This window comes from Phoxinus phoxinus (assembly GCF_949152265.1).
Source record: "Phoxinus phoxinus genome assembly, chromosome: 14".
NCBI classification, from domain to species: Eukaryota; Metazoa; Chordata; class Actinopteri; order Cypriniformes; family Leuciscidae; genus Phoxinus; species Phoxinus phoxinus.
In genome coordinates this window covers 13,185,584-13,208,647 of record NC_136889.1, presented here as the reverse complement: position 1 = coordinate 13,208,647, position 23,064 = coordinate 13,185,584, and the positions used below count along the sequence as shown (strand labels likewise).

General features: G+C 39.1%; 1 protein-coding gene across 1 annotated transcript in view; it reads left to right on the top strand.

Moving 5' to 3' along the window:
- The window catches only part of prim2 (DNA primase subunit 2), a 75,612-nt gene that overhangs the window by 45,522 nt on the left and 7,026 nt on the right, over positions 1-23,064 (top strand). The window contains exons 9-12 of the mRNA XM_079634284.1: positions 856-928; positions 1,657-1,842; positions 20,683-20,809; positions 21,686-21,768. Coding sequence (XP_079490410.1) covers positions 856-928; positions 1,657-1,842; positions 20,683-20,809; positions 21,686-21,768 — 469 coding nt within the window. The remainder of the gene's footprint in view (positions 1-855; positions 929-1,656; positions 1,843-20,682; positions 20,810-21,685; positions 21,769-23,064) is intronic.

The window sequence follows — 23,064 nt, the reverse complement described above, 5'->3', positions numbered from 1 at the left end:
GCTATATAAATAAAGGTGACTTGACTTGACCAGATCTAAAGGAATCTGTTTCTTTGCATCAGTCAAATGTTGTGTAGTATTTGCCATCTGTGGATTCCGCTGAATAGCCTGTGACTTTATGAAATGACAGGGTGGCAGTTTCTTGTCTCTTGCTTACCAAAGCTGCCTTTTATGTCGTCCAAATACAGTATATTGTTGCTATTTTGTCAACACTACATTTGGTGCTAAATAGAGGATCTTAAATGTGTTGGGAATACAAAGGTCTAGTACTTTTTCCTCCTGTATTATGAAAGTGAGATGAGGGGGTCTAAAAAAATTGCATCAAATTATATGAAATTTGATTCAGTGGTTAAATTTGCTTTCCTAAAAAACCCTACTACTGTGTGTTCACATTTTTTGTGTATAAAAATATATGTTCCTTTAACAAAGTTGCCTCCAACTTAAGCCGGGGACACTCTTAACCACTTTATGAATGTAATTTGATACTTACTACGACCGATCATGCCCAAACACATCGAGTCAGAAACAGTTGCATTCAGTCAGTTTAAAATCTGTTCAAGTCGTTGAAAACGGTGTGTGTTCAGCTCAGTCTTAGAATGTTTCAGCTAGTTGTTAAGTGTGTCCCCGGCATTAGATTCATCGATTTTATATCATTGTTAAGCAGGTGTCAGATCTGCGTTTTGCCGTATCTGTATTGTTACAAGGGATGTCTTTTGCTGTGCAGTGTTTTATGTTCCTTCACCAGAAAACAGGAATCCATTTGAATTATGTACGTGTTAGTCAGTTTTCTACTGTGACCTTGTGATTTCCACTGTGATTGGCTCTCATCATTTGTTTCCTTATTCTTTGTTGTAGCCATGCCTATGTGGGTCAGGACTATAGCATTCAGAAGAACATTGGGAAAATTTCTCTGGAGCAGATTGATTCAGTAAGTACTTAAGTTATTGACAGAGTTGCATTATTTCTCTAAATGGATTTCTCTATCTGCATAACGTGTGTATATGTATGGAAAGCAATATTTAGCAAAATTGTGATATAAAATTAATTTGTCCTCAGGAGCCTGTAACGCTGTTTGCTTTAGATTTGGCACTTGAAACTTGTGCTCAAGTTAAAGTATTCCTTTTCCGGAATTCTCAAGTTACTAGGACATTGAGCATGTCCTACTTTAGTGGTTGGAGTGCGCGTGTGTGTGTGTCTGTGTGTGTGTGTGTGAGATCTCAGGGCCAGTTGCTGTTCCAATTAAGTGGCTCATCAGCACATGCAAATTTTGTCCTTCATTTTTTGCTTTTGCTTGAACATTATCGGATGCATTGAAATCTCTTCTAATCAAAGCCTTTGCATTAAAACAAAGGCGTTTTTAATCAGTGCCTCTGTTTTGAATCCTCATATCAGTATTGTACCACATCCTAACCAGGTTCGATAAAGCTATTCCATGTAAATGTGAGTTTTTGTCCTCATCATTTGTGACACATAATTGCACATTTATAATTTCTCTTGATTGACTGTGATTGTGTCATGGTCGTTTCGTGTTCACAGTGGACCTATGATCTCTGTGTTTGTTGTATTTTAAGTGATTGATTGCTGTCTGCACATTCAAATTGGCTAATTTAACTAGCCATTTGCAATAACCACTCTTCTTTTCTTCACTTCCACCAGCTCTCGGGCAAGTCCTTTCCTCTGTGTATGAGGCATGTCCACAAGGCACTGAGAGAAAACCACCACCTGCGGCACGGTGGACGCATGCAGTACGGCCTCTTCCTCAAGGGCATTGGTCTTACTCTGGAACAGGCCTTGCAGTTCTGGAGGTCAGAGTTTGTCAAAGGGAAAGTCGATGCAGACAAGGTAACTCTTCAACTTCGGCTCGTACTTCTTCACATTGTCCTGGTTTTCCACAAGCTTTCGTCTCCTGACAGTAGTTGAATATTTTTTTGTTTGTAGCAATTCTTTGGTATTGCACTTTTGATTCTGCTGATGTTATTCTTTTCTTCATCCCTCAATAACTCTTGAGAGGGTCACTCAAATGAACGAGAGAAGATATTAGAAGGCCAGGTTATTCAGCTCCCCTATTCTGATGCCGGAGATAATTTGCCACCCTTCCATCGTGTCTTTAATTACAATTCTAGAGGAACATGCCAGATCGTATTTTTTGCGCATGGTACATTAAACAAGAAAATTACACTCCCAATCTTAAACCGATGTTTCCCTCCTCCCTGTGCTCTGCAAATGAATGCTTATTCCCAACTGATGCTCAATCAAGGAGAAACAAATGAATTTCATGTCCTTACCTGAGAATGGCTGCCCTTTCGGGCAAGCTTTTGATGCAATCATCAGTCTCATGAGAGCTCACTCAGTACCGGCTCAGAATCACTTAATACTAGGGCTGCACGATATATCGTTTTAGCATCGATATCGCGATGTGTGCATCCGCTATAGTCACATCGCTGAATGTGCAATGTCAAGTTAGTATAGGGATCGTAGTTGATCCGTACAGACCAGAAAAGCATGTGATTTTAAAACATTCTACTGCAAAAGGACGCAAAAGAAAACTCAATTTGGAACTCGAGTGCTGTTTTCTGTTGGCATGCACAGAGCAGCACAGTCAGAACCCAGACACAGAATTCCGTTCTCTTCCACATCTATTGTGCTTGAACAGACACATACACGCACAATTATGTCAAAATTCCCATCTTGGTGAGTATTCTCAAACGCAGTCGCTTATGTGAACGTAAACAAAGAGAAAGAAAGAAAAGTTACATTGAGAAAGAAAACGGATGCGTATCATTATATTGGATCTGTGCATTTTGTCTTGACAGTAGCCTAATTCTCATGCTGCTGTCTGTCATTAATGTTAATCAACCAACAAAATGCAAAGAGAAAATCCCTTTTGTAGCTTTAACAAAGATGAATTATATTTAATGTATACAGTGAAGACTATGCTGTGTTAATATACATTTGATTATTCAATTTCTGTACCTGATTACTGTTAGACGTACCTGAAAGAAATAAAGCACTCTTTATTTTATTTGTATCTTTGCTCTATTGTATTTATCTTTACTTTATCTTTATCTTCACTTAAGAGTTTATGCACGGATCCAAAATACTCTTACACAACATGCGTTATCTTTCACAACTATCTACGATCCAGAACTGACTGTGTTTAACTGAATACTCACCAAGACGGTCATTTTGACATAATTTCGTGTGTATTTGACCGTTTAAGCGCAGTAATCCACTCAAAGTTTTGGCACTTGCGATTGCGAGCTGTTTAAGAGGCAGCCTAATGTGTGTACGCACTGTATAGATCAGAAGTGCGCATGCTTTTTGTGTGGATAGCTCACAGATGAAGTTATTACAGAGGCCAGACAGGCGATTGGCATCTCACAACTTGCACTTTATTTCTCAATCGAACTCATGTAACTGTCTGTCACACGTTCTACCATCCACAGCGTAACTTGATGAACAAAAATAGGATAAGAATGAGCATCAACCAGAAATAACCCGCATACATGGGGTGTTCGAGGCGGGCATACAATACAGACTGCCGACAGTTCAAGTTCAACAGGGTTCTTAAAGGGCCCACACCTTATTTCCAATAGTTACAGCTTCCATCCTACTGAACAGGTACCGGTATACAGGCGGAGGGGAACAAGCCGTGAGTGCAGAGACGGCTCTGCGTGAGTGGTATTTACGACAGTAACGTTAAATAAAAATACTCCAGATTATGCTATACATCATCTATACTTTAATATTAGCAGTTAATATTCAGTAAATGTTTGGACTAAGGCAACATGATTAAATTGTACCACTACAATGAGTGCAAATAAATACCCTGAAACGGTTTTTGCCATGTTCTGATGAATGCATTATTCATAGGTATGTACACAGTGGGTGAAGTTTAGCCCAGCTTGTGTTTTGAACATTACAGCACTTGGAACAACACGATCGTTTTTGATTTGTCTGCAATTGAGGTGAATATCAGCATCTGAAGTAATCTAAAATGATAAAGCCACACAATGGATCTGTCCATTTCTGCATTCACTTGGTCACAGATGAATGGTGGGCAATATTCTGTGACATTATTGTGTAGCAAAGCGAGAGAAAAATGTGGGTAATTTTCAATAGAATAGTAGAATGGAGGAAATAAGAGATGTTGAAGTTTTCTTCGAAAAGCAATGAAGGAAGATCAAGAGGGATAGACAAGATGGGATACGTATTACCAAGCACCTCTGCAACGCAAAGTCCACAAATAACCACAAACAATATAACCACATATAGCTAAACTAGTAATATATTTTTTTCAACTAGTCATGTTGAATTTTGACATTTATTGAAAATGTTGAATTCTTTTTGTGTATTCATACCTTCACCAAAGGAAAACTTAAATAACTGAAATAAGTTTCTTCAAATGTTAACTCCATCTGCAAGATGTAATTGAGTGCAACAGTTTCCATCCACTTTTTCAGCAGCCTTGGTTCTGGAAATATTTTTCCATAGACGTTTCAAACATTCTTTGTTAAAGCCAGTGGCGTACAGGAGAAATTAAATGTTCTGAAATGAGGAGCCAAAGTCCTCACTGTTTCACGTTTTCAAGTAATTTCAAATTTGAATGTGACTCGACAAAAAGTGGTGATATTTAAGTTTGTAAGTTATTTAATTACATTTTAATTAGTCTTTCCATAATACCATTATTTGTTAAATTAGATTGATTTGTGGATGCGGAAACACGCGTGAAAAACGAGAGGTAGTATTTCTTGTGTGAAAATGGCAATAGCCTAATCCTAGTCCAGAGGAGGCATTGCCTCCTCTCACTTGACTTTTTCTCATTCTTTCTCAGCTACCCCGCACCAAACCCATAGATGGGGTCTGTTCAAACTCAGGAAGGCAATAGACACCCTGCCTCCCGCTTTAACTTTAACTGCTTTGTGTCAGTGTTGGACAGTTTTACTTTAGAAAAACTAAGGATTTATACACTTTTTCAGTGTCATATTTCATAATATTTGTTATATTTTTGTACTATGGATTATAGTACAATTTTTATAAAAAAAATTTGAGAAGGCACTGCCTCCCTTGCCTCCTCAGAAGAAACGGCACAGGTTAAAGCTTTTATAAGCCATTAACCAAACCAGCCAGCTACAAGGCGAATCACAACATTACAAACTTGTTTGATTTTCAAATATTCTTTGCTTCTGTGTGTACTTAACATCTTTAATGAAATAAATAACTACAATCCCATGATGCAAAATTACATGCAAGTGACTTGATCAAATAAAAAAAAATTATGTAGAAACAATGCACAATTATATACTCAAGGAATTCCGCTGTTAATCAATTATTTTAATAAAAAGCAGAAATAATGTTGACTGATGCCTTCAACAAAAGCATATGATATTGATTGTTAAACATCAATTCCCCTATGGAGAATATGTATGGGATTTTTACTTCCAGAACCCGAATGCTGTTTATATCCACTGTCTAAATTCATCAGATTTTTTTAAAATTCATTTTTAATGACCTTTACACACTCTTTTTTTGATCCCATTCCAGTATGTAGATGAAGTTAGTGGACACATGCCTCCCTACATGTAAAGACCAGTGCCCCCATGCAAAGCAATTACATTTTCTTGTGATATAATGCCCTGGAGCTGTGTATTCAAGCGCTATCCCAGTTCTTGCTGCTTCGCTTCCACACTTGCCTCCACAGCAGCAGCTTAAAATAGGACTCGCAGGACAAGAATGGTTAGCAATGGCTGGCCTTCAGAAAATCAAAATCCAGGCCAATTTTGTTATATTAAAAGTGCTGTGGCACAAGACCATCTGAAATTTCTGCGCTCAGTCAAGCGGGGAAATCTAATATTCATATCCTGTGTGCCTTGTTCTTTGTTTTTGAACTTGCTCTTAACATGTTCCCTTAAGCTAAATTCAAGTACAGATATAGTGAGCATAGAAATGAATGAGTAAATTTGGATGGGAATGCCAAAGTAGTTTAACCCTGCGATGGACTGGCTATCCGTCCAGGATGTTTCCCTGCCTGTGGCCCGAGTTGCTGTGATAGGATCCAGCATCCCTGTGTCCCTACATAGAAGCAAGTTTAAATCCACAATATCAAACATTTACAATACAGTTCAAAAGTTTGGGATCAGTAGAATTGTTTTTGTTTTTTTTAAAGAACTTTTATTTCACCAATGTCTTAAGACATTTGCATTTTATCTTTTCAAATGAATTGTTAAATGTTACTGAATGTTATTTATCAGCATATTAGAATGATTTCTGAAGGATCATGTGACACTGAAGACAAATGATGCTGAAAATTCAGCTTTGCCATCACAGGAATAAATAGGTCATTTTAAATGGATTTTTAGTACCTTATATTTTTTTTTGACAAATTGTTTTTTTATTACTGTAATGGTGCAAATTGTTACAATCTTTTTGGAAACAGTCCTTTTGTAAGAAAGAACCTTTTTACAGTGTGCTGCCTCTGCTTAGATGAAGCACAGAACATTTTGCCATGCTTCACTCCCAGCACCAAACATGCTCGAGTTCAAAGAGGTGCTTTTACTTTTACTACTGCTAAGCCACTTTCACAGACTCAAAAGCAGTCAGAGGGTGTCCATTTACAAATATTCCTTCTCTTAGCCGCCAACCATTCCTCTGGATGAAGTCAGACATCCAGACAAACACATTCTCTGGTGGTCACGCACCGCCACTCGCAAAAGTGCCCCATTTCCAGGGTGGCTGCGTCCCCCTCAGTCTGCCCTCTCAGGTGGAACTCAGTCCACCCACTCACAAGGAACGCAGCTTCCTTACGAACCAGCGGATGGCGGAGTCTGTGGGATGCAGGTCGCAGCTCTATGAGTGATGTATGCGAGGTGTCAAGGATATCAGACTGCACAAAGCTCCCATTAGCATTCCACTTTCACTAGGAAATAAACAACCGTGGCAACATCTCAGTCTGGACCACTTGTTTTGATTCGGTAGTGGGTGTGGGTGGTCACAGATAGACTAATCTATGCATTTCTTTATCAAGCAGTTGGTTCAATGTTGTTTTGCCTTTCACAGCTTTCTGGTCCTTTCTGCTTTAGCATGCGTGAAGGGATGCTGCCATTTAGATACACTTCTTGCTAATGCTAGCTGTATATCCAGTTCAGCTTGTATGCACCCCCTGATGAGTAGAAAAGAACTCTGGGGGTTTGATAGAATCATCTTTTTTTGGTTCTTTTTTTCTTTTCTTTTTTGGCATGATTATCGCCTTTGGTCCAGGGTTGTTAATGGTGCAGTATGTTGCTTTGCACTTCAGTTGACAGTAAAGCAATAGTAATCATGATAAATAATTATGATTATAATTTTTATTATAGAACAAGCAACTGCGTATTCACCTGACAGCATCCTGCATGCAGCACCAAAATGGTTTACACGCAAAATATTGTCACGAGTCATTGATTTTTGGATGAATAAATTACTGTTTACCCCGTGGCTGATCTATCTGATTGCTGCTTGGAGCGAGGAACCCTTATAGCACCTGCTACATATCAGTGGCATGGACTTTGTTTGGTGTCTCATTCATGCAGAGGGCCAGGGCCAGCTAAGGCCAGGCAGATATGGCCTTCCATGCTCCTCTCTGGCTAAATGGTTGCTGTTAACATTCATTTTGATTGAGTGAGCACAATGTGAGGTGCACCAGGGTGACGCTCATTAGACTTGCTCACACATATCCATTCTCCACTGCCGAGAGACACATCTTGAGCACAAGATATTCTACTGTTCAGCCACGAGGAAGAGCCTGGACACATACATGTGGCTTTACTGGCTTATAATGTGTGTATATAAACTATATTTGTCATATTTAAGGTCTGTTCACAGCAACACAGATGTTCAGTATGAAAATTTGGTTGATAATCTGAATGCAATTCACTCTCTAACAGTCGCTTATAGAAGAGCAGAAATACCCTGATACACATAAGCGCTAAGCACTGCGCAACTTTGTTTCTGGCAGTTACTTGTCATGGAGGAGGAAAGTCAAACCGTATTTACATGTTTTCAAACAGCTGTGCAGATTTTCATATTTGCTGTGGTGTTTATTAATCAACACCAAATTCAAGAGTACATAGAAAAGAAAGCTGGCTTCTGGATTCTTTCTCTGCTATTCAGTCAGCTGAAAAAATAGTCATAATAGTCATACACTCCTCCCTATCCACATTAATTTTTAAACGCGAACGTAAGCTATTTTCTGTGAATGTGCGAGACTTCCGGTTCATTTGCCGCTATAGGGAAATAATGAGAAGAATAAAAAAGTGCAGTAAATGGTAAAACTGTTTGCGCTACAAACAAACGTTAAGCCACTACAATTAAAATAATAGGGTAAGAAATACCAGTTTGCAATATCAAGCAGCATAACAAGCTTTTTTTGTACAGCTAAAAATAACTGGAAGCGGATGACACCGGAAGCCAGACACATTACATTTACAAATGGCTTACGTGAAAAATAAGGTGGATAGAAAATGTTTTTGTCGGTCAGTATCGTTGCATTGGACAGCTGTTTATTCGAATTAAAATATTTATCGCACTGAAGTACATTTGTCTTGGTGTGTGAACTTTTGTGAATGGTTACCAGGGCTGTACTATGCGGTTTCTGGGGTGTTCTGGGTGGTTGCTAGGTGGTTGCTCAGTGGCCCAAGTTCCTGAGATTATTCTGATCTCTAGATAAGTATGTTTGGGTCCAGTTGTTATTGTGATTTCATAGTGGGTGGGGCTATCCCGTGTGATGTCACAGAAATGGTTAGGACAGAAACTCAGATTTGCATGCAAAAATCTTTAATCTCATAGCTTTACTGCATTAAACCTGGTTATGATACACTTGTTATTATAAGGGTGTTGTTTTTATTTTAATGCTCCCCTGTTAAGGATGATTAAAGAACTGTCCCTCGTTATATTTATTTAAGTAACCTAATTGAAATATTCATTCCCTCACTAATTCGTTTCAAGTAGGTTTGTTTGTATTTTAATTCAACAAACTTCAAAAAGGAAGGACAAAAGTAAGAAACTTCTTAAGATTTAAAAATGGCTTTTGTTTTTCTCCAGAGATCTTCTGTCTTCTGATTATAGACTTTAATCAATAACAAAAAGCTTTTGCTTTCTGAATAATCCAGCCATGATTTGCTTTAAGGATGCGTAACATTTAAAATAATTACATAGCAGGTCATCTCGATCTCTCTAAAGTACGTCTAGTCATTTTTAGTCTTTACACAGCGCTGAATCATTTAACATTCGCATGGGGTGAATAATCTGCTTTAAAAGAGCATTAGCATGCAAAATATTCCACGAAAAGACAAAGGTAATTACAATACGTTTGAGCATTTTGCCAGTAACCTTTAATGCGCATGAATCACTGTTTGGTTTATTCACCCATGCTGAGGGGGCTTAAAGGATGGATGCTGGGAGCGGGGCATCTCGCACCTCCCTATTTCTATTTAATTGAACCATGATGCCTTTTTATTATTATTCTCCACCAGTGGCCTCAGCACCAGAAAGTCCAGCTTGTGGATTTGCACAACACATGGGAACAATATCAAACCTGCTGATTGGCTCTTGTGTGTCATTTCTATCCTGCAAAACATTTGATTGTATTGTTTTTGAGTTAAACCGGTTTATTGTAATCGTAAAACACAAGAAATACTGTGGCCGGAAGTATCATTTAGTCTCGGTCTCAGATTGTGGTTTGCATCGAGGTGTTTTGACAAGGAGTAATGAGAATCTTTCTCAAACCTGTCTCAGTGCCTCTTTACGCTCACATTCTTTTCCTCACCTCCGTCTCTTAATGTTTCCCTCAGGGAGACGGAGGAGCATAATTTATGGGAACATTTTGATTCCCCTTCCTAGTGTCAAAAAGGTAACTGCTCTACAAGGAACTGTGATAGTGACAAAAGTGGCTGCGTTGTTTACCGGTCTGGCTGTCTGAAACATCCCCCACTCCCCCCACAGCATCTGCCTGTTTAATTAGAGTGTTTGGCCCCTAAGGGACCCGCAACTCCTCCTGCACGCTGTCTGGAGAAAACCAGACCCTCTCAATCACTCAGGCCCCTAAATGTTCATGCTGTTTACTCAGTCAAGTCAGCACGCGCCACAATAGCTTAACTGCGCTAATTGACACAGAAAAAAGCTAGTGAGTAACAGACGAACATGCAGGACAGGAACTGTGAAGAGACCTCATTATGCATTCAAACAGTAGAGAACAGTTATCGGTTAGGATGATGCTCTGTTTGTTCCCTGCGAGATATCTCAGGCCTTGACACTGTTGAAAAGTTTGGGAGCAAGGGGGTTTAATACGAGTGGAGAGTTGGGGTAAATGGGGCCATACACGAGACTAAACAAACGTACTCCCCCACTCAGGGTTTGGAAGTGGTTTTGTAGGAGATCATGCAGGGGATCTCCTCTCCCCGGTAGGACACAGTGGTCCTCCAGGAGCATGATTGGACACCCATTTTAGTCACATGAAAAACAAAATGGCTATTCAAAATGAGAAATGATATACAGAAAGTGAGCAAAGAACAGTTCCCATCGCTGAAGCATTTATAACTTTAGTCTAGCGCTAATTATGCACTAACGCAAAAACTCCCATTATAAGCATTGAGGCTGTCTACACTGCAGAATGAATCTCTTGCTTGTATTGTATCTGGGCTTTGTTGTTTATTATGAGAAAATTAGCATTTAAAACGCTTAGCGTTTTTAGCGATGAAATCGAAACACCCCTGATTGGCCGCTGCATCCATAAGTTCAACATAAACCAGTGCGATTGGTTATACTGCCCAGTGCTTCTGCAAAAAAAACATGTAAAAAGAAATCTAATGCAACGTGAGCCAATCTAAAGACCGCAATCAAATCAATATTTGAATTAATTTTCACATTTCACTTTTGTCTCAACAGCCGTAATATTCAGTTTATATATAATATCGTACAATATGACGCACAACAATTTTATGGGATTGCAAACAATTGCAATTGTGCACATGTCAAGTGTTTAAGTACAGCAACAGTAGATCTATGGCACTTTAGTCATGGTTGTCATTGAGATTCAGAGCTTGTCCCAACCTCCCTTTTCATCTGGGTTTGTGCCTAATGCCTCTGCCGAGACATCCATCTTTTGAACTCACATTTCGTCTTCCTGTTCCCTTTACAGAGCAATCTTAATAAAATTGTAGTGGTTTTCACTCCCTTCCACACTCCATTTCTTAAGAATATAAAGTATTGCCTTTTGTCAGAGATATGAAATTCTGATTGTATCACCCTGAGCAGTGATTTTGGACTTCAATAGGTGTATGTACATTTTTCACTGTTGTCATTGCTGCGATACACTTCACATTTTCACATTTAAGAGATTATCTTATTGTAGCCAAGTCAATATCTTTTATCATTCTTGCCACTTTTTGGCAACAATGGCGTCAATTTAATATGGACTTTAACTACAGTCACAAAAAATCGCCTTGCCGATGGTCATACTAAGATCCCGCGTCTGTCTGCGGCACATACATCCGTGTGCTTGTGACAAAAAGAGAGAGATTTCTTGTGATGTTATCTGTAGTCCCACAGGACACAATATAAATTCAGTGAGCTGTGTTTTAGCAGCTTTGCCAGACTGTCTTTTTTTCTTTCCTTTTTAAATATAATCACCTACTCAACACTCTCCTGAGCTCTTCAATACAGTGGGTGGACTGTCGCAGCCTAAATCGAGTTTTACTAGCCTTTTGTCGCAAAGTGCTTAAACTCCTTTTGTTTTGCCAGTTCAATTTTTAGGTGCTGATCGACTGTAGAAAAATGCCTGCAATAACTCAGTGCTTTTATGACCATATCCAGGATCTCTCACTCTTGTATGCGTGAGAAAACTGAAAAATAGTGTTAGACCACAAATATACTTTGTTTTTTTTTTATTGTTTTGTATTTATCTTAATTTTTTTACTAAATCAAAATATATTATGTTTACATATATTGTTGATATATTTTGTAAATTGTAATAAATAAAAAAATATTGGGATCAACCAAAATAATAATTATTGATGTAAATAAATGTACATTTTAAATGTACTTAATACATTTCAATGTGACACAGGTACAATGAAACCTTTACCTGAACCTTTTGTATTTATAATATATTTAGTTCATATTTTACAGAGAAATCAAATGATAATTAGCAAGAAAATGCAGGACCGAAACATTTCAAATTCATCTCCCTGTTGCATTCAGTGAACAGCATTATGAAGTGATGGAGCTTTCAAGTGTAATAATGTAGCAGTCAATTTCCAAAAAACATCTGGAATGAGACGAGCCTGAAACCATTGAGGAACAGGTCACGCCAGGAGCCCGTTTTATAATCCGCAGCAAATGATGACTGATTAACTCAGTTTATCTTGGTACAGATTTTTCTCCAGTTTTACTTTGGAATGGATATGAAATTGGCTCAGATGTGCATTTGCATACATAAAGGAGAGGCAGTTGACATTAATACAGTAATTAGTTGCATTCTAATGAGCTGCAGCCTGCAGGTTACTGCCTGACAGCGTGGGAGTCAGCACCAGAGTTCTGTGAGGCGGGGAAACCTATGATGATTCCTGTGTGTGAACATTTAAAGTCAGAGTGAAATCAAAACTGGCCCCATTTACTTTCTTAATGCACATTCATTACAACTTTTCTGCTGACATCACTTAGACCAGTGGTTCTCAATCCTGGAGCTGCCGCCCCCCGCTCTGCATATTTTGTATGTCTCTATTATTATTAACGCACCTGATTCAGATCATGAGGTAATTAGAAGAGAGCTCCATGAACTGCCTTCCAATTGACAGTGTCCCTATGCAGTGTTCACTGCTCCCTACTCCCTTGCATAAGATATTAGTTGAAGTTTTTACTTTACATTCACGGATTTGTGTTACAATATTGAATATTTATGTGAATATTGCCTGCAATATTATATTAGTAGTAGGGGTGTGACGGTCAGTATATAACCGTGAGACCGACGGTTATAGTTAAACACCGTCATTAGAACTCTATAACCGCCAAAACCGTGTTATTAAAATATTTTTTACAAACATAAAAAAAAAAAAAAAACATTTTTTAGATAGGATCATAATATGCGCAATACATCGGGAGACATGGTTTTTACCACTTAATGAAGTTTTGTTTTGTAAATCGTCAGAAATGATTTTTACCACTTCATATAAGTTTTGCTTTGTAAGCCTTTCCTTAAAGCGAATTTCGTTTTGTACAAATTGTACCTTAATTTTAATAAATGTTTCATCAACCAATTGCATGTATTTAATAATATAGCAGATAATATAATAACCGTGACATTGAGGCGCCGGCGCGCCGCGTTCACTTGCATTGCGTTGTGAACTAGAGCGCATCTCATCGTAAATGAATGAAACTATGCCTATGCCTCATGCATTAGCATTAAATATCTTTGCTACATCCTTTCTAGACTGGTGCGGCTTTGAGAAATCTTGGAGATCTCCCTAATAAACGGAGGTCTGAAATATCTGCCCCTTTACCGATCAGAGCGCGCGCTGACACGGAGTTAACCCGCTATCTCCAAGAAGAACCAATTGACTCTACGGCTAATCCACTAGCATGGTGGGGAGACACACGCTATCCGCTCTTAGCAAAATTGGCACGTAAATACATGTGTATTTGTGCTACAAGCACAGCATCAGAGCGAGTTTTTAGCACTGCGGGTAACGCTCTACCCCTGTCAGATCGTCACTAAAACCGAGTAAAGTGAACATGTTGGTGTTCCTGTCACGGAACTTTGAAGTCGAAAAAGATTAGGAATTTAAAATGTCATTGCACTTTTTTTGTTTCCTGTATTTAGTTAGTTTAATTAAGGTATTATCACAACAATCGTTGTTCGACTTTTTTTTTCTTTGATAAAGGTATGTAGATTTTATCATTTGTAATTTAGGCCTACTCATTCATTTTTATGCAGCTCTTATATAATTTAAGCAGCCTACGTTTTTAAAAGGATTTGTTTAGTGTGTGTGATTTATTTAAAACAAAGCATGTTCATTGCTTTTTTTTTTTTTTAAGGATTTAAAAAAAAAAACGACGGTTATGTTACGAACCGTCACATTTGACTCACATCATAACCGTCATCACCAATTCTGAAACCGGCACACCCCTAATTAGTAGTGTGTGTTTTTTTTATCTTATTTAACTAAGATTAAGATTTCCACTAGTAACTGCCACGTCTTGCACACTTTATATCCGCAAACAAATTTTATCTTCAAACTTCGAGTGCTGGAGTGATGCACAGTGACTGGTGTGTAAATGTCCCTCTCTACTACTCGTGAATTGATGTATCAATGTTCCCTATGCCATTTGCAATGCACTTTGAGCTGCCACATTCTGTTATTGTTTCAGTTTCTTTTTCATGGACATTTAGTTTGTTTCTCATTGCTCTCTGTCTCCCTGTATTGGATTATGCGGCCAGATTCTGTCAGCTATAGCACAACGTTTCTATCTACATAATGCTTCTTTGAAATCCATCTACTAGGTGGGAGCAAACTACGATGGGAAATTGAACTTGGAGCGAAGCCATTCTCATTTGTTTAGAATGTGCATATGCCTAATTGATGTCCTCACCCACGACCACCTCTATGGCCCACTGCAGACCAAGAGCCAGAGCTAATGCCCACTATCCTCAACTTCCAGCATCGACAATAACTCTTCCCCAGTCTGGAATGAACGATTTCTTGATGACTTCCTCTGTCCAAGCCCTGCCACCTCTGCCGGTTTTGTCCAGCCCCAGGTCGTCTTCATCTTCTCCCTCTCTGCCAGTCCTGCCCAGCTCCAAGTCTTCTTCGTCGCCGCTGGTTCCACCCAGCTGTAAGTCTCCTTTGTTGCTGATGGTCCCAACCAGCCTCCCACTCTCCTCCAAGTAAGCCGTCCAGTTCCTCGGTATCGGCTCCGCTGGTCCCGTCCAGCCCCTCTGCTCCTCCACCGACTCAGCCCAGCGATGCTGCTATGCCTCAGGCCTCCAGGCCCCCAGCTCCACCTTGGTGTTTGGATCCACTGGCTCTGCCTCGGGCCTCCGGGCCCACTACTCCACCTCGCCCATCAATTAGTTGCCTCAATCTTGGCTCCTGATTCCCTCTGCCCCACCTGGGACCGTCGTCCTTCCGGCTCTATTGGGCTCCCTGGTCCCTCTGGTTCCACCTTCGTCATTTGCCACTCTACCTCTGCTACAGATTTATTTCTCCACATTTTCAGCTCCATCGGGCTCCTCCTTCCCTCGGTCTCCGCCTTAGTCCTCCGCCTGGGTCAACACCGATCACGCCATCACCTTAGTCAGTCAAGCTCATGGCTCCACCGTGACTCCTCCCTACATTAATTCCACCGTAGGTCATCATCCTCATCTGGGTAGCTCTGGGCTCTAGTCACCTGCTGGCCCTCCGTGTTTTCGTCCGCTGCTGGTTCTCCTCTGGTCTCGTCCGCTGCCAAAAACTAAAGATTTAAACTATTTTTTGATTTAATAGGCCTATCATACATATAAGGGTTTGTTCACACTTGCCAGGTTTGGTTTGATGAAAACACACTCTACGTTACCCATTACAGTTCGGTACAGGCATCAGAAACTGCATCTCCTTGCAGCAGATCTGGGTTTGTGTGCAACGGAGGAATTCCTGCCTCTGTTTTGACTCCTTGCAGCAGATCTTAATTTGTGTATAATGGAGGAATTCATGCCACTGTTTTGACTCCTTTACACATTTGATTAACTCTTCACGAGTTCTCAGCTTGTCAAAATACCATTATACAACAAGCGAAACCCAGAATGCGGGTAGATTTTCGGTTTGGAGAGTAAATCTCAAGAGGCTATCCGCCACACTGGTGGGTGAATGTTCATCATACCAAAATAGTAATGTAATAAAATGTTCGGACACTCGGGAGGTCGTGAGATATTGCACACGTTACGAGTCAGTTAAACTGATAATCGCGTCAAAGCAGCTGGTACACGGCATGACTTTCCTGCACAAATTTTATCCCGAGCCGGCGGCAATCACGTGAGCTTTCGCGCTAAACACAGAGACCGGAGCTTTCAATGTTGCTGGCAATAACGCCACTGCAATGATTGCTAGCCCCATCGATCTAGCCTGTGACGTGGTTGTGTGTGATTTGGCAGTAGGGGACAGCCTATACATACGCTGGTGACTCCCCAAATTTTTTTTTTTAAAACAGGTAGTTTTTAAAGACTATTTAGCAGACGTGGGCCAGTATTGGTTATTTCTCAGATTTTGTTAAGCTTTTGGTTTACCTCAAAATAATTGTGTAAATACAGTAAAATTATAGGCCTGCTGACATTGAGAACTCCATGCTTTCCTGTGGCGCTGTAACATTAGGTTAATGTTTGTCTCCAGATGCTGTTTAAATTAATATATAGATAAATTTTTTTATTATACATTTAAAATTTTGCTCTGGACAATTTTTTATGTTTGCATTCAACATAATACCTTCTCTCAATTAAATTTACTAAAATTAATATATATGTGATACAAAAAGGCTGTTTATTATTTTGACCGGTAAAAAATATGCTTGGCTGGTGGATTTTTTTTCATCTACCAGTCCCCGTGGCAGGTGAGCCAAAAAGTTAATTTCGGACCCTGTATGTCTGTCTTAAGCAAAGCGCTTGAGTCTAATGTTTTGGTTTTGGACATGCATCAATGAGAAAATAGTGCGGGATGTGCTTTATGCTTGCACAGTGAAAACAGTTGGATTATGTTACCAAATAGTCAAAGAGCTATTCAGAAAATTATTAATTATTTTAGCAAACTCCCATTTAGCCCAATTCCTGTATATAGCTCAATTCCTGTATGTGCACTCTTAAACAAATTTTTTTTTGCAAAAATATACCTTTAGGGGTACTAATATGCATATTTAAGGGTAGATAAGGTGCAAAGTTTTCTATTTAGGGGGTACTGCACCAGTGATGAGCTATTGTAACTATAAAGGTACAATTTCCTTTTTTTTTTTCTTTTTACTGACAGTGTAACTGACACTTTTCATCATCCAAATCCGTTCCCAACAGATAAAATCAAGTCCCGCTCTACTCATTTTTTTTCCCACATCAAATTTCCAGTTTCACTCAGAAATACGTCACATTATATAAGCAGGCTTCAAACTGCAATTCACGTTGAATGTTTGTTTTTTTTTGCAAATGGGGAGTATTTCTGCTCTGTAAAGGCAGCTTAGATTTCGAGCTCACATTCAGAGCAGATCAAGCATGGCTCAAACTGTAGTGACATTTAAATGTAAACCTGGATGGAATCTCATTCAACCAAGACAAAATGTACAGGTTAAAAATGAATTTCTTTTGGACAAAACAGATCCCAAAAAGAGTTGTGGGCTATGGATATGATATCAAAACTGGAGGGGCTGCCTCAATCTATAGACCCATCATGTCATTAATTTGTGATAGGGTAAGTTGATTTTATGGCCTGTTTAATTGCATCCTTGTAGATAGTCACCTTGTCAAGTTCACAGGTTTTATTACCATCTTAGTGCTGTGGATGATTATTACTTGCTATTTCTTTGTCTCCCCTCTTTGCTGTCTTTACTCGATCTCTCTCCATCTCTTAGCTTGGACATAACCAGCTCAGGGGGCTAGGTTACCCTTTTGGATAGTTACCAGAGTGTACATGATTGGTGTATTGAGTTCAGCCCTGAGATTGAATGCACTGACCCTCATCAAATGCAAACAGTGTAATGGTTTCCTAAGCATACAGCATATTTCTCAAGGTGGACTGTGATGTAGACAGCAGCTCTCACACAGAAAGAGCTGCGCAAAGCACATATAAGACACGGTAATGCTCAAAGGAGATTTCACGTCACTTCTGTTATAGATTTGCCGGTGTTCTTGGGATCATTTTCTGATCCCAAGAACACTTTTCTGGCTTTTCTCATTTTGGCCTAGTTTTTGTTAATTAAATAATAGCATGGTGCAATATGTCATGTGTTGTTGTTCATCTGAGGTTGTATCTACTTAAAAAAATATCTGGTCCTTTGCAGGTCTTAACATTATGTCCTCCTGATACATAAAACCATAGAAATCTATTGGGTATCTATACATGTGTGTGTGTGTATATATATGTATATGTGTGTGTGGGTGTGTGTTTATAAAATCAGAAAGTGGTGAGAACAGCAAAGTGTAAGTATATTTTTCAAATCTGATTGAAAAGAATGATCACAATCCAAGAGCAATTTCTTTCCACTATAAATGCTGCTAACCCCTCTGTTGGTCTTTTCCCCACAGAGTCTCTGGCTATGTGACAAATTTCTTAATTTTATGTAGATAAGATGAGGCATATTAGGCTAAATATCTCCTCTTCATCTCATGGTTCTCCACTTCTCAAAAAGTCAAATTTAGACCTGTAAGTTCTGACAAATTTTAGGCAAAATAGTGTTTCCCCAACTACGGAGCTTTCTGAATAAAAACAAGATTTGTGAAGTGTTCCAATCAGGTTTTAGGAAAAACCATTCCACAGAAATAGCTCTCCTGACTCTGGCAAATCTGCTGTGTTAGTGCTGCTAGATTTGAGTGCTGCGTTTGACACGATTGACCACTCTGTTCTGATCTCTCGTTTGGGGCACTGGATGAGCATTCAGGGAAATGCTCTTAAATGGTTTCAATCCTATTTTAATAGTAGAAGGTTCTCTGTTAATATTGGTGAATTTACTTCGGATGCAGCTTCTTTTACGTTTGGGGTCCCTCAAAGTTCTATTCTTGCTCCGATTTTATTCTCCTTGTATATTATTCCCCTGGGGGTTGATTTTTAAGAAATTTGACTGTCACACTGACAATACCCAAATCTATTTGCCTCTGGGATCAAACAACATATTTGTTTTTGGCTTGTCTAGCGAATGTAAAGGCCTGGATATCCTGGATAAATTTACTTCACCTCAATGAAGGCAAAACTGAGATTATAGTTTTTGAATCTTCAGAAGCTGCTATCTGTCCTTGCTTAAATGTTGGCCATTTGTCTCCATGTGTGAAACCCCTAGTGAATAATTTGGCCATGTTTTTCGACAGTGGTCTCAAATTTGACAAACCGATTAGTGTGGTAGTTAAAACCATTTTTTTTTTCATCTCAGAGTCCTAGCTAAAGTAAAATAATTTCTTTCTTTTAAGGACTTTGAAAGGGTGATTCATGCTTTTATTATTGTAATTCCCTTTATATGGGTATTAACCAAGTATCTCTTAACCGTCAGCAAATGGTACAAAATGCAGCTGTTAGGCTCCTTACTGGTGTGTGTAAACGAGAGCACATCACTCCAGTTCCGATATCTCTGCATTGGCTCCCAATTTGTTACATAATTGATTTTAAAGTCTTGTTGCTGGTTTTTTAATCTATGTATGGATTAGCTCCTGTATAATATACATTTCGGATTTATTATCTGTTCACAATCCTGGAAGGTCTCTTAGGTCATCCAACCAGAGACTGTTAAATGTTCCTCGGCTAGACTAAAAGATTGCTGCACCAAAACTTTGAAACGGCCTACCTGTTTTTATTAGAACTAATAATAATTTGATACATTTATATAGCGCTTTTCTCTGCACTCAAAGCGCTTTACATAGAAGGGGGAATCTCCTCAACCACCACCAATGTGCAGCATCCACCTGGATGATGCGACGGGCGCCAGAACGCCCACCACACACCAGCTTACTGGTGGAGAGGAGACAGAGTGATGAAGCCAATGAGTATATATGAGGATGATTAGGAGGCCATGATGGACAGAGGCCAATGGGCAAATTTGGCCAGGATCCCGGGCTTACATCCCTACTCTTTCGAAGGGCATCCTGGGATTTTTAATGACCACAGAGAGTCAGAGAGAACTGCCTCAACACTCCATGAGTTTAAATCAGAACTCAAAATCTTTTTTTCTTTGGCTTTTAATTGTAGTTGATTTGTGCTGTGTCTGGTCTATTCTGTGTTCTGTCATTTATGTTGTACATGGTGTTAAATGTTGATGATATTTGATATAGTGTACAGCACCTTCGTCAACAATTGTTGTTTTAATGGTGCTATATAAATATAGCTGAGTTGAGTATATATATTTCATGATGCTACTGTATTTAATAAATTCAGCCTGGAATTTCTTTCAAAAACATAAAAATTCTTCCTGACCCCGCACATTTGACCTGTAGTTTATTTTTAATTAAAAAAATATATATATTGAAAATTGCACATTAGAATGTTATTATAAATGTTAATTCCTTTGCTCTCTAAACCTTTTACACTGTTATTTTATATTTCTGCTCGAGGTAGTAGCTCTTCAACAGAATGGCTTTCCTTTTGCATGCATTAATTTTTTTAATTTGGTTTGATGGCGATGCCTCAGAGACATGAGATTTGTGTGTAGAGAGTGAAATAGAGACGGGGGATGGGAGAGATAGAGAGAGCAGCCACATTATCCATAATCCAGTCACAGCTGTCTGCGGTTTGGCGACACTGCTACAGCAGGTCCCTGCTAATAGCTCTATATTTCATAGCGGAAAACGCCCTGCCACAACCCACTTGATGTACGACAATGTCTTAGTTTCACCCACAACCTCCCCACCATTCCTACCCCTCTTCTTGCATGCTTTACTGTCCTCTCCCTCAAACTCACAGTCTCTCTCTTTTTCTCTCTCGTCTTTGTCTTGCTCTGCAGTTTGATAAAGCATATGCCTACAGCATCCGCCACATGTTTGGGAAGGAAGGCAAGCGCACTGACTACACCCCCTACAGTTGCATGAAGGTGATTTTGTCAAACCCACCCAGCCAAGGCGACTACCATGGTGAGTCATACTGAGCCAGACTGTTGGTTTTATATGCGATCGGTCCCCCGAGGCCCATGTTTTAGTTCTGTAGTGAAGAGAATTAAAAGACTGTTTAGTACGCAGGTGGTCTTGAATTAGTTATTAAAAAATACCCAAGTCCATGCTGCCTAATTGATAACACCAGCTTTTCGCAATGCATATAATAGGTGAAATCCATTTAAAAATTGAGCATCACTGTTCTGCCTACTATGAAGGCCGGAGAACTTAATGTTGAGTACACCAAATGGTGGAGGGCATTAATTTATAGAATACACTGTCATAAAGCTATACATCACTGGCAGTTTGTTTAAAAGTGAAATGTTCCATTGAAAATGTAGCATACATTTATATTTGTTGATAACAAAAAATATGTTAATGCTTTTATTCAGCAAGGATGCGTTCATTTAATTTAAAAATGACAGGAAATGCATTAAACATTTATAATTTTACAAAAGATTTCTATCTCAAATAAATGTTGTTCATTGAACTTTCTCTTCATGTGTGTGTATATTTCCTGCTGTTAGTCTTTGGGTTGATGAATTCAATTGAGGGTTATAAATCCCTGGAAAGATCTTAAATTTTCTCAATTTTCAAAATCAATTGCTTGGAATCTCCACCTGGGATTACATGGTCATAACTGCACAAATACTTATTTGAATTATCATACAGTATGGATAATTTAGCTCCCTTTTTTGGAAACAACCCCACAAGTAGTACCCCCATCTAGCCAGTGGCCTTCAAGGGCACAAAAAACATGTGGGTCGTGTTCCTACTTTCCAGTAGAACATATTGGTTTGGACTGTTTGTGATGCTTGTAAACCCATTTTCTCCATCTTTTCTCCTTCTTCCTCACAGGGTGTCCATTCCGCCACAGCGACCCTGAGCTACTGAAACAGAAGTTGCAGTCCTATAAAATCTCCCCTAGTGGGATCAATCAGGTTTGTCCGACAACTAAAACACACTATTTAGCAGGCTCAGCACAATGTGCAAAGAGATGTCCACTGGGTTGTCCACTGGGTTAAGGGGGGTCTGTTTTAAGCTTTTTAAAACAACTTGGCATTCAAAATTATTTGTGTAAATTCACCTCAACATAACCACAGACCAAACAAAATCTACCAAATATTGTGTAGAAAGATTAGCTTGACAGTTAAAATGATACGATTGTATAATAATCATAGAAAAATGGTGCAATTCATTTTTAACAAGGCATCCCTGAAAGCCCCATCCTGCAGTACTTTTGGAATATTAATGAATCTGCTGTACTTCTGGAATATTAATGACAAAAAGAAATAACGCTCTGGATTCTCCAGTGTAATGACAGCTTCAGCTCTCTGTGTTGATTACTTTGACCTTTGCTGTATCCAGTGATTTGATGCGTTCTTTAAAGTACTCTTAAAAGTCATTTCAGCTGACTTTTTTTCCCCACACATTAAAGCAGCTGCAACGGGCCAGGCAGTGAAATGAGATGGACCAGCCTTGCTGTAATGTTCTCATGGAGTTATAATCCTTTGACGCTAATGTAATTAACGAGCTGGTTTTAATAAGGCCATTAAGTTCAATGTTAAAAGGCTCTTAAAAAGAATATATTCATGAAGGCAAATGTTGCGTACTATCTCTGGTTGTGCTCTTAAGATTTCTAGTGGATGACTGAAGGTAGCTATCATATTAATATGATATCAATATATCAAATACAATCCAAATATTATATTTTTATATTATTTATTTATGTATTATTATTATTTTGGGGGTTGGGGTGCGTTTGAACGGAAAATTATAAATAAAAAAATAGGTACTTAACATAATGTTGATGTGCTATTATATATTTTGAACTTCAGTTATATAAAGCATATAGTTTGAAGTGCATGAAAATCGTTCTTAGCTATCTGAGAATCGTTTGCATGTTTCCACTGTAAGGTGTGCTGGGGTTTTTTCTCACATGGCTCATCCACTACCACCCATCGTGCTGTTGAGGGAAATGGCTGATGGCTGCCTAATGCAGTCCGACATGCCAGCCCAAGGGTAGCACATTTCCAATCCAATTAAATTCATAATTTCATTGGAGACCCCAAGCAGTGTCCTTATACACTCTCAGTGTTCAGAGTCTTAGACCTGTGGGCGTGTGAAGCAACAGCTTGATGTTCACCCCAGGAGCTCTCGCAGCACGTGGCCCTCTCGCTGCAGAGCCAGCCCAGTGCGCTGGATAATTAAAAACCTCAGAAAATGTGAAAAGCCCG